The sequence below is a fragment of the Impatiens glandulifera genome, chromosome 7 (assembly GCF_907164915.1).
Source record: "Impatiens glandulifera chromosome 7, dImpGla2.1, whole genome shotgun sequence".
Lineage (NCBI taxonomy): Eukaryota > Viridiplantae > Streptophyta > Magnoliopsida > Ericales > Balsaminaceae > Impatiens > Impatiens glandulifera.
The window spans coordinates 28,248,380-28,264,551 of record NC_061868.1 but is presented as its reverse complement, the minus strand read 5'-3'; the positions used below and the strand labels follow the sequence as shown (position 1 = coordinate 28,264,551).

Below are 16,172 nucleotides of genomic sequence, written 5' to 3'. Positions count from 1 at the left end.
TTTTCTTATTAACATTATTCATTACATCATACCCAATTTTTTAAAATTAAAATTCAGAAGAAAAAAATACATCAATTGATATATAATTTTTTTCTATGATATTTTAAATTATTAAACACAAAAATAATTAAAAAAAAAACACTTTTTATGTTTATACATAAATTGGGTTTAGATAATAACTTATATTATTTTTAATTAGGAACAATTGGACTTAACTTTCTAAATATAAATCATTTTATCTTAAACAAGCCCCTTTTACCCAAAAACACAAAAGTCAAATAATTTTAAAATAATTATGTAAATAATCTCTAAGACTTCGTTTCAAGTTGAATATTTTGAGTTTCTTTATTTAAAAATCTTTATATTATATTTAATTATTTAATTTATTAACTAAAATATTAAATTATTCGTATTTTATAAAACATAAAAATATTATAATAATTTAACTAATTAAAAACCCAAATAAATTATATTTTTATTAAATAATATTTTTCAAAAATTAATTAAATTTAAAACAACTCAATATCAAACAAGCTCTTAGATTTCCGACAATAGCACCTTCACTATCTTTATCAATTTTACTTTTTATTTATCCTTTAATCATTAAACAACCCTCCTTTCGATGTCTGTTTTATTTTACAACCACCGAGATCAAGTATCTTCTCTGGATTTCCTTTGAAGAACGGGTCTCGTTTACATCGTGAAGTTGAAAAAGTTTTTCGAAACACTTTGAACCATATTTCTATTAACCAGTTCAATTAGGTAGCCCTCAGCAACCTCTTCGCGGGTATATCCTACCAGTTTGTCTTCGGCGAATCCTTCAGACACCCATAAGCGAATGAGCCTGGATCTTTTGATGACTTGATCTTCCGGAAACATGCTTGTATAAAAGATACAACATTTTAGACTATTTGGCAAGTCGTTGAAACTTAGTAGCAATATACTCTCTAGACTCTCAAGTCCCGTGATGATTCTCGTTTTGGGAGATAGGCTTTCCAGAATTTTCTTCCATCCCAGAACCTGCTTCTCCTTTGTAGCCAGCAAACCCCCAAGGGCTACAACGGCTAGAGGCAGCCCTCCGCACTTTTTCATGAGGCTCCAAGAGATATTGTGCATCTCTTCCGGACAAACGCTTTTGTATTCTTCTCCTCGAAAAGCTTTTTTGCAGAAGAGGATCCAAGACTCTTCATTAGATAAAGGATTAAGATTGAAAATTCGATTAGTAGTTTCGGTTGAGGAGGCTATGTCGCTGTTACGTGTAGTGAATATAATCCTACTCCCACACGAGCAGCAAGGAAATGCGTATCTAACTGAATTCCACGCCCCAACGCTCCAAATATCATCCAGCACAATAATGTATCTCTTTTGTTGCAGATAATTATTCAGTGTGTTGATCAGCCATTCTTCATCATCGGACCCTTCTTTTAATTCTCCTTTAAAACTCTTCAAGGAAGCTCGGAGAAGTCCCGGGATAGTAAATGACTGAGAAACGGTTATCCAAGCTCGGCAATCAAAGTTCTCCTTTACTGCTCGACTCTCGTAGACTTTCTTTACCAGAGTCGTCTTTCCTACGCCCCCCATCCCTACCACGGTGACAATAAATAGATTCTTATCTTCCACATTAAGCAAGGTGGATAATTGGCTCTTGGAATCATCGATTCCCACCACCCCAGTGTCCTGGACAAATAGAGCATCAAGTCTCCAGGCATGCCCTCCCAAATATTCATGTTCATGTGATGTACTCGGAAGAGAAAATGTCTCTCTTCTTTCTTTGATTCCTTTCGTCTTCAAGCTAATGAGTTTTATCTTTTCAGATAAGAGGTGCCTTGTTCTCAGATTTTGCAGATGAAAGATCTGTGCTCTTAGGAAGTGATGAGATGGCGGTGTCAAAAGAAGTAAGAACTCTTAGAAATATTTGAAAGTTTAATGTGTTTTTTTGCTCTGTGCATGCTCTATCAAACATTCGGTCTTTTATAATACTAAGTTGTACAAGGCATCTTTCATTTTCCCGGCATTCAAGGAAAAATTAATGGGATCCAATGGTTTTTACTCTCCATTCAAGGCATGGTGATTGATCTTCTTTCACTTTTACTTATGCAAATCTTCTTTCACTTTTAATGTTGTTCAAGGCAAGTATCCAATGGTTTTACTTTCGTTCACAAATCTTCTTTCACTTTTCCCTCATTCAAGGCAAGTATGCAATGGTGGGCCCTAGCCCAGGGTAGAAATTTAAAACAATATAATTGTATATGTATATGAGTAACATATATATGATGTAGTCCAGTTGGCACTGGAGTGATTTGATAATGGGGAGGTCAGGTGATCAAACCTTGGCCTCTCCCTTCTTAAAACTAAGAGAAAGAAATCGTACATCACAATTATATTTTATAATATATATATTATATTATATTTAATTTGTTAATTAAAATATTTAAAATAATTATTTTTTATATAATTTAAATACAATAAATTAACTAACTAGAAATTGAATAAATTATTTTTTTATTAAATAAGACTTTTTTTAATTTAATAAAATTCCTCAAATAACTAAAATCAAACAAACCCTAAGAATAAGGATAATGGCTTGGAAAGCGTGCCAATCCTTATTTGAATCAATCCATCTGTCAGTTCTTGTCGTTTACTTGGTCTTTGTATGACTTGGTTATTTTCAAATTTCAAATAATCATATTTATTTTAGAAATTTTAGAAAAATATTATTTAATTTAAAATGATTAAAATTAATAAAATCTGAGGTATTTATCATAATTATCATCCCAAGTTATTTGAATTTTATGTTAAAATAAAATAGTTATGATTTAATCCGATAACATAGTATTTAACAGTTAAGTGAATATATTTTTTAATTTAAAAATAAGTACTATAATAGTCAATATAAACTAAACAAGCTCTTCAAAAGAAGTATTATTTAGTGCAGTTGGCATTAGAGTGAAATGATAATGGGTAGGTCAAGTGATCAATCCTTAACCTCACCCTTAGTTTTGTATAAATTATTATAATTTTCATTTTTTTTATTCTATTTTAAAAGTTAATATAATCATAATTATACTCTTTTAATTTTATTTTAAATCATTTAAAAAATTATATAAATTAATATATTATTTAGTCATTTAAAACGATTTATATACATTAATAATCTATAAATTATTTTAAAATGTCTATCCACTTAATAATATATTTTTATCATGATTTTATAATTTTATTATTATTTTCATATTTTATTTATTTTTTCCTATATTCTCATATAATTAGCTTTACTTATTATATTTTCATATTTTATTTATTTATATATATATATATAGTTAATTTTTTATTTAAAACTTAATTAATTTAACTTTTTATATTTAAATTTAATTTTTCTTTAAATATATAGTTTTAAATTTATAAATTTCTTTTTTAAATGAAATATTCTTATCTTTGATTAGATTTTATATATTTATTTTATTTTAGTAAAGATATTCATGGAACGATTTGATTAATGTTTTTATTTATTATCCGTATTAGTGTAACTTGTATTTAGCCCGTGCATTTGTACGAATAATAATATAAAAAATCGTGAAAAAAAATTACGGAGAACATTTTTAATTTTATTTTTAACTGTTTTAAGTTTATGGGTGGGTCAACCCACAATCCGACCCAAGTATCCATTTACTCAACATCATTATATATATATATATTAATTAGCTAAAAATTCGAACTTATATTAATGTTAAAACGCCATGCGTTAATCAAATTTGGTGTTGAATTTAAAATATAAAGTCTTAGTATCCTAGTTGGTTAAAGGATTGTACTTGTTTTGTTAGGTTGCAAGTTCAAAATATACCTCTAGCATTTTTAATTTTATTTTTAACCGTTTTATGTTTATGGGCGGGTCAACCCACAATCCGACCCAAATATCCAAATTAACCACAGCTCTCTACCCGGCAATCCGAACACTTTATTAATTAAGCATCATTATATATATAGATATCAATAATATTTTCAGCCCAGTGAAAAAAAATTTCCTGGATTCGCCCTTGAGGACAGATCTGAGATTATTAGCTGGATGGTGGTGGTGGTTATTCATGAATGTTCTTCTTATCTTTCTCTGAATTCAGCCATTAATGTTTGGAGCTTTCAATGCATATCAACAATCTAAATGAGTATTCTTGATGAATGATCAGGGGCGGAGCTAGGATTTCAAGTCTACCCGGGCTAAAATTATTTTCACAAAAACTAATATAACACGATATTTTTTTTAACATTCCATTATATATTAAAAAATATGAATCGTTTAAGCACAACGAAACAAAGCATTACATTAGAAAAATAAAAAATACTGAAAAAAGAAAAATAAATATCTTAGACTAAAAATACAAAAAAAAAACAATAATGACAATACTATTGAAGTTGGGATTTACGATTTTTTGAAATATAATAGTCATCGATAATTGAATTCGTGTCTATACTTGAAACAAATTCCCTCTCAATATAGATGATTATGGAATCGGTGAGAAAATCTTCTCCCATTTTATTACGATAAACTTTTTTAATATGTTTCATAGCAGAAAATGCTCGTTCATTAGTCGCCGTTGAAACAAGTAGAGTTAAAACCAAGGTTTTGAAAACCGTTTCGGTCATCAACCCGGTTTTTGAGGTGTATTTCGGTCCGACCGGTTCAACCGGTTAAACCACTGGTTGAACCGGATTTTTTTTCTTTATTTTTAAAATAAATTTAAATATATTAATACATAAATTATATAAACTTTTCGTAAATCTGAAGAACAGCTGAAGATCTAAAGAATAGTCGTGAGTTAAGGGAAAAAAAATAGATAATCGTGATAAGAACAATCTTCTTTCTCCTTTCGTCTTCGATCTTTCTCCTTCGTCGTCTTCAATATATTTCTTTCTTTCTCTGTTTCTGTTTACTGTAATAACTAAACAAAAACAAAAGCCTAAAGCAAAAATAAAAACGAAAAAGCAAAAAGTAATAATATAGACTCACAGCTCATTAATAGACTTAATAGTATAATACTGACAAAGAAATAATTAAATATTATTATAATAATATTATAATAATAATTATATAAACTTTATATAATTTACCTTTCCAATCGGAAAAAACCAGTATATTTTTTAGGTTCAGCTGGACGGTCGGACCGGATTTTGACCGGTTCGAAAGGTGACCGTTTTGAAAATAAAACCCGGACCGCTCACCAAACCGTTTCGCGGTCGGACCGGTTAGACCGCCGGTCGGACCGCGTATTTTAAAACCTTGGTTAAAACTAAACGGATCAACCTATCAATCAAATGATACTGTTCCAATTTTTTTGTTTCAAATAAACCTCGGCACAATTCTAAGATAGTGGACGTATTTTGGAAATTTTCATGACAAACTATATCAATCTCAAAATGTTGTAGTTGACTTCTCAAATGATGCATTTCTTGTTTGGTGAAATCCTCGAGATAATACTTCTTGGCGATAGTCAAAATTTTGTCGATGTTGAAGTTTTTAAATTTATCGTTTGGGTCCAAAGTAGAACAATGCGAAAGAAGTTCGACTATCTCATCACTGAATCTGAACTAAATATAATTTTGAGTAGTAATTTTTTTTTATATTCTCTTAATAAATTAAATTTAGGTGGTTAAAATAGAATAAATATATTATAGAATATATTAGTGAAATAAAATAAATATAATATATAATATAAAATTAGTTGGTTGTGGTGGGTATTCACTATAATATATAATTTAGTCAATTAGATAGCTATATAATTTTATATTATATAATATTATATATAACAAATTAAATCCCTCCTCCCTCCGTGCTACAACCCGGGTCAAGCTGGGAGTGGCTCCGCACTCCTGCGAATGATCATGAATGATCATGACGACTATTATAAGGGTTTTTGTTTTTTTTTTATTAAAATTTGGAATGTAATTCAAGGAAACTAATTGCATTTGTACACTTTTTAAATAATATCAAAACAAATTAAGTGTATTTTGGTGTTTATATTAATTGTAGTTATTAAAAGTTTGTAAAACTAAAAATGTATAACCAAGGACTCATTGTTGTTTCATTCATAGTCAGACTATTTTCATAAATAAATTATACCCATCCTTCTACAAAATATATAAATTTAGCTTGGTTGTGTTTATTATAAAAATTCTATCACAATTAAATATAGTTCTCTCCTAATTAATAATGGTAATTTGAAATTGTTTTGGGTAATCGAACCAAATTATTCCGTTTGCGACAATTTTTTTTTCTGAAATCGAACGAGGATGGTATTTGTGTTCCCGATCTCACTCCGAACACTATAAACACAACTAAATATATAAAATCACAAATATATTTATTTATTAATTATATTTTATAAGGGTGTAAATTTATTTTTTATAATAATATAATATTTAAATATATATTATATTAAAAAATTTATTTTTATAATTTTATTTTATTTATTTTTTTAATATTTTATAAACAGTGTCCCGTGTGGATTCAACGTAACCGAACAAAGGGCGGGGATGATACTAAAAATATACCCGAAATATAAACGGGAAGAACCGCCTCATTGTCATCCCTGCTCGAAATTACTTAATTTATTAATCAAAATATTAAATATTTTCTATTTTATTTTAAGTTCACAATCATAAATTTTAAGAGTTTGTGCTTAGTATTTTTTTTAAAAGATATTGCTTGATAAAAAGTGTTTTTTTTTTGTTTTTTTTTTGTTAAAATGAATTATTGCAATATTATTTTATATTTAAAATTAAAATTTAATCAAAATAAAGAAAGAATATCTTTATATTTTATTTAATAAATTAATTTTAAAAAAATTCAAACAGCAAAAACCATTAATCAAGTGAGCTCCTAATGTCAGTTTTTGGATTATTTGAATCTATCCAAATATTTTAATTATTTTTTATAATCACATTCCAAACTAGGACTTAAAATAAATAAATCCAATTTTTAATTGGGATGAGATTAGGTATCATGGATCCTAGGTGTTCTCATGTTTCTTCTTTTTGTTTCTTTCTAATTATGCTTACCCAAGTTTTGGTTGTTAAGCTTATATTGACTATTTACAACTCAATTATTTATGAACTTTGGAAGTTATAGCAATTTGTGAACAAATAATGCAACATAAATTAAAAATATTTCAAAATCAAAGAAATATATTGATATATATATATATATATATATATATATATATATATATATATATATATATATATATATATATATTATGAAAAGTATTTCCCACAACCATCCACAATAGAAATAATTTATTTTGAATACTCTATAGCCAGTTCACAAATCACATAACATAAAATATCATAATTTGAAGATTACAATATAAAGTACTACTCTAACTAAAATCCCAACACTATAATCAATAAAGGCTGCTATTTTTCCTCACATGGTTTAATTTAAGCATAAATAAAATAAAAAATTGAATAAAACCAAAATGTCACAATAATAATAATATAGATATGGCAAATTATAGAGATCTAAGAATAATATATATATATATATATATTAATAAATTTAAATTCCTAATATTTAGAAAGTTTAGTCAATGGTTACATCATTTAAAAATAATAATTAATAAATAATAATATTTTTTTATGTTTAGTTGTAATATATATATATATATATATATATATATATATATATATATATATATATATATATATATATATATATATATATATATAATCATGTTTAATTTTTAAAATGTCCGGATTGTCGGGTCGAAAACTTTGGTTAATTTGGATATATATGTGAGAGTAAATGAATACTTGAGTCGGATTGTGGGTTGACCCGCCCATAAACTTAAAACGGTTAAAAATAAAATTAAAAATGTTATTTGTATGTTTCAAACTTGCAACATAACAAAGAAGTGTAACCCTTTAACCAACTAGGTTAACAACAATTTATATTTTAGATTTCAACACCAAATTTGATGAATGCGAGACATTTTAACAATAAAAATTCAAATTTTTAACTAACTAATATATATATATATATATATATATATATATATATAATGATGCTTAATTTTTAAAGTGTCCGGATTGCCGGGTCGAGGGGTTGTGGTTAATTTAAATATATATGTGAGAGTAAATGGATACTTGAGTTGGATTGTTGGTTGACCCGCTCATAAACTTAAAATGGTTAAATATATATATATATATATATATATATATATATATATATATATATATATATATATATATATATATATATATATAAAATGATGCTTAAGTGTCCGAATTGCCGGGTCAAGGGCTGTGGTTAATTTGAATATATATGTAAGAGTGAATGGATACTTGGGTCGGATTATGGGTTGACCCGCCCATAAATTTTAAATAGTTAAAAATAAAATTAAAAGTATTATTTCTATGTTTCGAAATTGCAACCTAACAAAAACAAGTACAACCTTTAATAAATTATTCGTATATATTAAAAATTTTAAACATTAAATACATATTATTATAATTTATTTTATTTTTATTTTTATTTTGTGAATTGCACGAATTTTTTTAGTGTACATATAAATATAATATCTAATATATATTCAAACATTAAAACTGACAAATGATGTCGCTACTAGAATCACGGATGAAATCACACTAATCAAAATAATATTTTCTTCCATTTCCCTATTCAAAACAACATAAAATTTATTTTATTAGATCAAATTGAAATGTAATAAATTGAAATGTAATGATATTTTCAAATAAATATTTAGCCCACCCACCCTTGAAAATATTGTAGTCTAGAGGAGGAGCTGCATGCTGTGATAGAGGGGAATGGAGATAAAACAAGGAAACTCCATATCTTATATTATATAGATCGGAAGAAGCAATCATTGTATCACGGTAAGCCTATATCTTTTTTTTTTTCTTTCTTAGTTTTCTTAAAGACTGTAAGATTTATTTATAATTTTTATATTAAAATCTATAATATTACATAACATATTTATTTATATATATATAATAACAATATATATATAATAATAATAATGAATATTGAGGTTCGATACACAACCTCATAATATGATTTCTATCTCATCTCAAAATTTTCCTCTCCTAATTAACTCTCTAAAATTACTCTATTTTCTAAATTAATTTCTTTATTTTATTTTCTAGATTTCTCTCTCCTTTCATAATTTATATTTCTAATTAACTCCTAATATTACTCTCCTCCTTAAATTTTATTTATTTATTTTATCTTCTCTCCCATCATAATATATAAAATTATTCATAACAGTGTCTTCTCCATCACTCAAATCAGGCAAGAATGTCAATTGGCCACAGTTCAACAAGTCAAAAGCGGCGATTGGAACAGCCTTCTGAGGACTATTCCAGAAGGTGTGAGAATCCTTGACGCACTTTCATCCTATCATCTAAATAACCATGAAGATTCTCGTGTTTGGAGTGTCGAAAATAATTGTAGGTTCAATTCAGGTTCTACTTGGGATTGTGTTCGTGATCATGGGGACGTTGTCCCATGGTCCCACTTAGTGTGGTATACAAAAGTGATCCTCAGACAACAATTCATTTTATGGCTCGCCTTTCGTGAGAGACTCAATACCCGTGATCGGATAAAGAAGTACATGAGCATCCCAGATCCTATTTGCCTTCTTTGCTTGGGAAATGAGGAGTCCATTGAACACCTCCTTGGGAACTACCCTTTTGTCTCCTTGCTTTGGCGCAGATTCTCCGCATCAATGAGCCTCCTCAGCTTCCCAAACGAATGGACCGACATCAAGGACCTTGCCATCATAAAGACCAAGAGCAACAACTTTAGCTCCAATACCTTCAAGTATTTTTTTGCCAACATTGTTTATCTCATTGGATGGAGAGAAACGCTACAGCCTTCTCAGGTGTCCGCAACAATGCGAATACAGTTTTGAACAATATTATCACTAACGACAACTCCTTCATCTGAACGTGGAGACGTATTCCCACCAGCGAGAAGAATTGGTTAATCTGTAAAAACTAGAACATCGTTTACGAGAAAGTCACCATGACCACTAATTTCATTGCACTTTAATTCTAAATTCTCATTTGTTATCTTTTATCTCTTTTTTTTATACCTCATTCAGTTTGTCTTTACTCTGATTTTCTTTAAACTCATTTAATTCATTTGCCTTTTTTTGGCTTTTATTATATTGACGCTATATTGTCTTTCAAAAAAATATATTTAAAATCTTATATATATATATTATATAATATATATATATATATATAATTTAATTATTTTATAATTATTTTTACAATATATGATTTTAGAATTATTTCATAATTTTTCTTTCCTAATTAACTTTTAAAATTATTTATTTTTTAAAATTAATTTATAAAAACTTTGATATAATATATATTAATTTTGCAATATATTTAAATATAATATATATATATATATAACTAAAATATTATTTACTCCTTCCTAATTAATTCTTTTTTAAATTCATAATATATTCTCTTCCATAATTTTACTTACTAATTAACTCCTAAAATCACCGTCTTATCTAAATTAAAAAAAAAAATCTCTCATCTTAATAATATATATTATTATTATTATTATTGACTTATAATTACAAATATCGTATTGTGTCGTTTTATATCAATATTGGGTTAGATCGTCCCATTTCCCAACTCTAGTAGTTATATATCCATCTTGATTGCTCCAAGTTATTATATTTGTTGGTAAAAAAAAGTTAAAGCTTTTGTTTATTAATTTATTGGAATTTTTATTTATAATTAAAAAACAAAAAGTAAATGACATATTGATGGAATTATAATATATCATAATAATTTGATTGGGTAGTGAGCAAAATGTAACCAAATAAATGAACCCATCTCAAACAAAATAAAATGATGTATTTCAAATGTTCTTCTGACCAAATATACATGTATGAGTTCATAAAAAGTGAAAATAAGATGAATTATATACAATCTATTTAGCCTTATCAAGTTACTATTACCAATATATGCTATTTTTTTTAATAAAAAGATGAATATAACTAATATGGTATATGAGAATTATAAAATGAATACCAAAATGAGACTAATTATAAAAGACTATAAAAAATTATCTCTATAAAAGTTATAGAGTCAATTGATTTTAAGTTTTAAAATCAATAATATACTTGTATACATTTTTAAATGTCATTTTTAGATATGGAGTTCGATGTTTGGTGATACTCTGAAAAAGACTTTTGCATTATATCCTCTGTATCCGTTAAAAATGATATCTACTTCATAAAATTTTGACTATTTCTTTTGAAAATATGATTTTATTACATTTTATTTATTTAATTATTTTTCAAGTTCTAGACATTAATGATTTTTTTTTTGCATTTAAAATTGTAAAATAATATTTAAATACTAATACATTCAATTGATGTTAAGAATTATTGAGAAAATACAGTGAGTTGGAAAACACCACTGGACTCTTTAGAAAGTTTTATGATTATCCAGAACCAAATTTTAAAGTTTTACACAAAATTTTCAAAAGCTTATAAATTTTTCTATGGTTGTTTTGTAAGAGTGGATTGAGATTTGTGATCTATCTCTTAGTCTTTGTCTTGACCGGGGAAGCTATTTATAGCCTCCTTAAATCAATGAAAAATCAAGTGGTTTGAATTTAAGATAGAAGATCAATAATGACTTTTGTCTTACAATTAACATTAATGCCTTGAATGAGACAATTAACAAATGGTGTTAATTGCTATTGTAACTACAAAATACTTATTGTTGGATGTAACTTGCAAAGATAATGAAAAGGCAAGCAAGGATAGCCGTTGAATGAATGGATGATGGATTAGTGGCCGTTGGATTAAAGAATTGATTATGAGTTTAATTTTCAACTATAAATATCCCTCACCTTGATTTCTCTCCACACATGATCTTATCACTTCTCACTCTAGAATTCTAAAAGTCTTTCCTTGTTCTTGTGAGTATTCTTGTGAGTGTTCTTGTGAGTTCTCTTCGAGTTTCTTGACTCGACCATTTCTGTGCGAAAACCGGTAATTGTGATTCAGGTACTTTTGTCTAGTTCGATGTTGTAGTGATTTTTCTGTGCTAAATTATTGCAGTTTCTGTTGTACCTTGGGAAACAGCCACCGACGGAACTCTCCAGCACAAACGGGAGACAATGAAACTGTTTTAAGGGAACTGTGATTTCACAGACCTCGAAGCAAATGAGAAGATATTTCTTCATCTCATTACATAATCTATTGTATCTGTTCTATTATCATTTTATTGTATTCATATATTATTTACGTGTAATTGTGTAATTGTTAGTTGATCCAGTATTACGTGGAAGCGTTTAGGATATGCGATAAGTATTCATCAAATGGATGGAGGTCAACATTGCATCGAATAATCGAATAGCGGTATTGTCCGATCACTAGTGTAGTTGTTTTTTTAGTTTCAGATGCAATATATCACAATTCTTTTTCAGCTGAGAGCTGGTTTAAAATTTTTTTTTATTTCTTTGGTTTTATTTTATCTTACAAAATTATTTTAATTGATATTAATATTTATTTTGTCAAATTTAATTTATTTTTTTTAAATTTTTTAAACTTAATAAATAATTAATTTATGATTTAAATGGATAAAATATGTATTTCAAATTATTTATTTAATTTATTTGATCTCTCGTAAAATTAATTTGGAATAAAATAAGTACAACTTTGATCTCAAATTATTTAGGTTGACTTTAACTTAATTTTAATTAATTGCGATTAATTATTATAATAATTATCCTAATTAATAATTTTGTATTTGAACTTAACTTAATTATTTGAAATTTATTTATTTAAATATAATTATTTTAAAATTATAAATTGAGAAAACGAGAAGACATTTCTTCATCTCATTACATAATCTATTGTATATGTTCTATTATCATTTTATTGTATTCATATATTATTTACGTGTAATTGTTACGAGATAAGATTACCAACACTTTGAACGTTAGTTGATCCAGTATTACGTGGAAGCGTTTGGCTTCAGTTGTAGTAGGATATGCGATAAGTATTCGTCAAATGGATGGAGGTCAACATTGCATCGAATAATCGAATATCGGTATTGTCCGATCACTAGTGTAGTTGTTTCTTTTAGTTTCAGATGCAATATATCACAATTCTTTTTCAGCCGAGAGTTGGTTTGAGATTATTTTTTTTTTAATTTTTTATTTCTTTGGTTTTATTTTATCTTACCAAATTATTTTAATTGATATTAATATTTATTTTGTCAAATTTAATTTATTTTTTTAAAATTTTTTAAACTTAATAAATAATTAATTTATGATTTAAATGGATAAAATATGTATTTCAAATTATTTATTTAATTTATTTGATCTCTCGTGAAATTAATTTGGAATAAAATAAGTACAACTTTGATATCAAATTATTTAGGTTGACCTTAACTTAATTTTAATTAATTGTGATTAATTATTATAATAATTATCTTAATTAATAATTTTGTATTTGAACTTAACTTAATTATTTGAAATCTATTTATTTAAATATAATTATTTTAAAATTATAAATTGAGAAAACGAGAAGACATTTCTTCATCTCATTACATAATCTATTGTATATGTTCTATTATCATTTTATTGTATTCATATATTAGTTGATTCAGTATTACGTGGAAGCGTTTGGCTTCAGTTGTAGTAGGATATGCGATAAGTATTCGTCAAATGGATGGAGGTCAACATTGCATCGAATAATCAAGTAGCGGTATTGTCCGATCACTAGTGTAGTTGTTTCTTTTAGTTTCAGATGCAATATATCACAATTCTTTTTCAGCCGAGAGCTGAGATTATTATTTTTTTTATTTCTTTGGTTTTATTTTATCTTACAAAATTATTTTAATTGATATTAATATTTATTTTGTCAAATTTAATTTATTTTTTTAAACTTAATAAATAATTAATTTATGATTTAAATGGATAAAATATGTATTTCAAATTATTTATTTAATTTATTTGATCTCTCGTAAAATTAATTTGGAATAAAATAAGTACAACTTTAATCTCAAATTATTTAGGTTGACCTTAACTTAATTTTAATTAATTGTGATTAATTATTATAATAATTATCCTAATTAATAATTTTGTATTTGAACTTAACTTAATTATTTGAAATCTATTTATTTAAAGATAATTATTTTAAAATTATAAATTGAAAAAACGAGAAGACATTTCTTCATCTCATTACATAATCTATTGTATATGTTCTATTATCATTTTATTGTATTAATATATTAGTTGATTTAGTATTACGTGGAAGCGTTTGGCTTCAGTTGTAGTAGGATATGCGATAAGTATTCGTCAAATGGATGGAGGTCAACATTGCATCGAATAATCGAATAGCGGTATTGTCCGATCACTAGTGTAGTTGTTTCTTTTAGTTTCAGATGCAATATATCACAATTCTTTTTCAGCCGAGAGCTGGTTTGAGATTTTTTTTTAATTTCTTTGGTTTTATTTTATCTTACAAAATTATTTTAATTGATATTAATATTTATTTTGTCAAATTTAATTTATTTTTTTAAAATTTTTTAAACTTAATAAATAATTAATTTATGATTTAAATGGATAAAATATGTATTTCAAATTATTTATTTAATTTATTTGATCTCTCGTGAAATTAATTTGGAATAAAATAAGTACAACTTTGATCTCAAATTATTTAGGTTCACCTTAACTTAATTTTAATTAATTGTGATTAATTATTATAATAATTATCCTAATTAATAATTTTGTATTTGAACTTAACTTAATTATTTGAAATCTATTTATTTAAATATAATTATTTTAAAATTATAAATTGAGGAACTAAAATTATAATATTTTTTACAATTATAATGGTTAGCATAGCTTTAATGAATCAATGTAATTGTTGATTGCTTTCGTTTGTTTGCGAAGGTTATAAGGCCAAAAATTGCATATAAATTAAGTTGAGAGAAGGAAAAACCCAAAATACATAAAAAAAAAATTAGTTTTTATTAGTTAAATATTATTTTAAAATTAATATCTGTTATATTTATTATGCAATATTCTCGGTTATAAATAACTCATGTCTAACTATAATTTTTTTTTTTTTATAGATTTAATTGTTTTTTTTCTTTTCAAAATGACATTAATAAAATTTTACTTTCCCCGAAAAAACACCCCACACACAAAGTGTGGGAGATGTAAATGGTGAGTGATATATAATTAAATCAGAACTATGTGTTCACATCAAACAAGGCGTAGGAAAAAGGCATTCAAATTGCATAAAGTTGGAGTTAATATATATATATATATATATATATATATATCCCTCAAACTCCTACTTTTAACTTCACAAAGGCCTTGTTATGTTATTCTGAAATAAGATATTGAATAATTAAAGTATTATCTCTATTTTGTTTAAATGTAGTTTTTAAAAGAGATAATATATTAAATTACATTCATTTGATATAGATATGAATATGTTAAGTTTTGATATTTAATTATTAATATATTTTTATCATAAAAGTTAAAATAATTTGATATGATTCGGATTTACGTGGTAGGTTATAGAAGGGAAATTTGATGAAATGACCCTAAAGATTGATGTATTTGCTCTGATGGTCACCTGCTAATTTAAATTGATTTGGTGATCACTTTTATTTTTTTGGACAAAATTACCCTTTTCGTGTTTCGCGAAGGATTTTTTTATTTATATAAATACTCAAATTTTTTCATTTCGTTATTCTCTTTATTTTTCTTCTCGCGACGGCACGACGGCGAAAACCTAAACCTAAACGAATACATTATACAGATCTCGTTTTAATATCAGGTGATTTGGTCGATTTATGTTATTATTTCCATTATTTAATCTTTAAACCCTAAACCATGAGGTTTTCATCTTTGTTCATCTTATTGTTCATCTTTGTTCATCTTATTGTTCATCTTTGTTCATCTTGGTTGTTCATCTTGTCGAAGATGATGTTTGCAGTTGACGATGCTCTAATTTGGTTCCGTTTCACGGAAGATTCATTTGATTTTCGCGACTTCATATTTCGCGAAGGGCTTCACGTTTCACGAAACCCATATCAGGTTATTTGATCTGATTTGTTCATGTGGTCTAGGGTTATTTGATCTTCTCCAGATAATGCATGTA

At 26.1% G+C, this 16,172-nt stretch overlaps 1 protein-coding gene across 1 annotated transcript in view; it reads right to left on the bottom strand.

Annotated features, from left to right (window-relative positions):
* Positions 1 to 693: 693 nt before the first annotated feature.
* LOC124909674 (disease resistance protein RPM1-like) overlaps positions 694 to 16,172 on the bottom strand; it is a 30,994-nt gene continuing 15,515 nt past the window's right edge. Inside the window, exon 3 of the mRNA XM_047450331.1 lies at positions 694 to 1,904. Within this exon, the coding sequence (XP_047306287.1) occupies positions 694 to 1,904 (1,211 nt within the window). The remainder of the gene's footprint in view (positions 1,905 to 16,172) is intronic.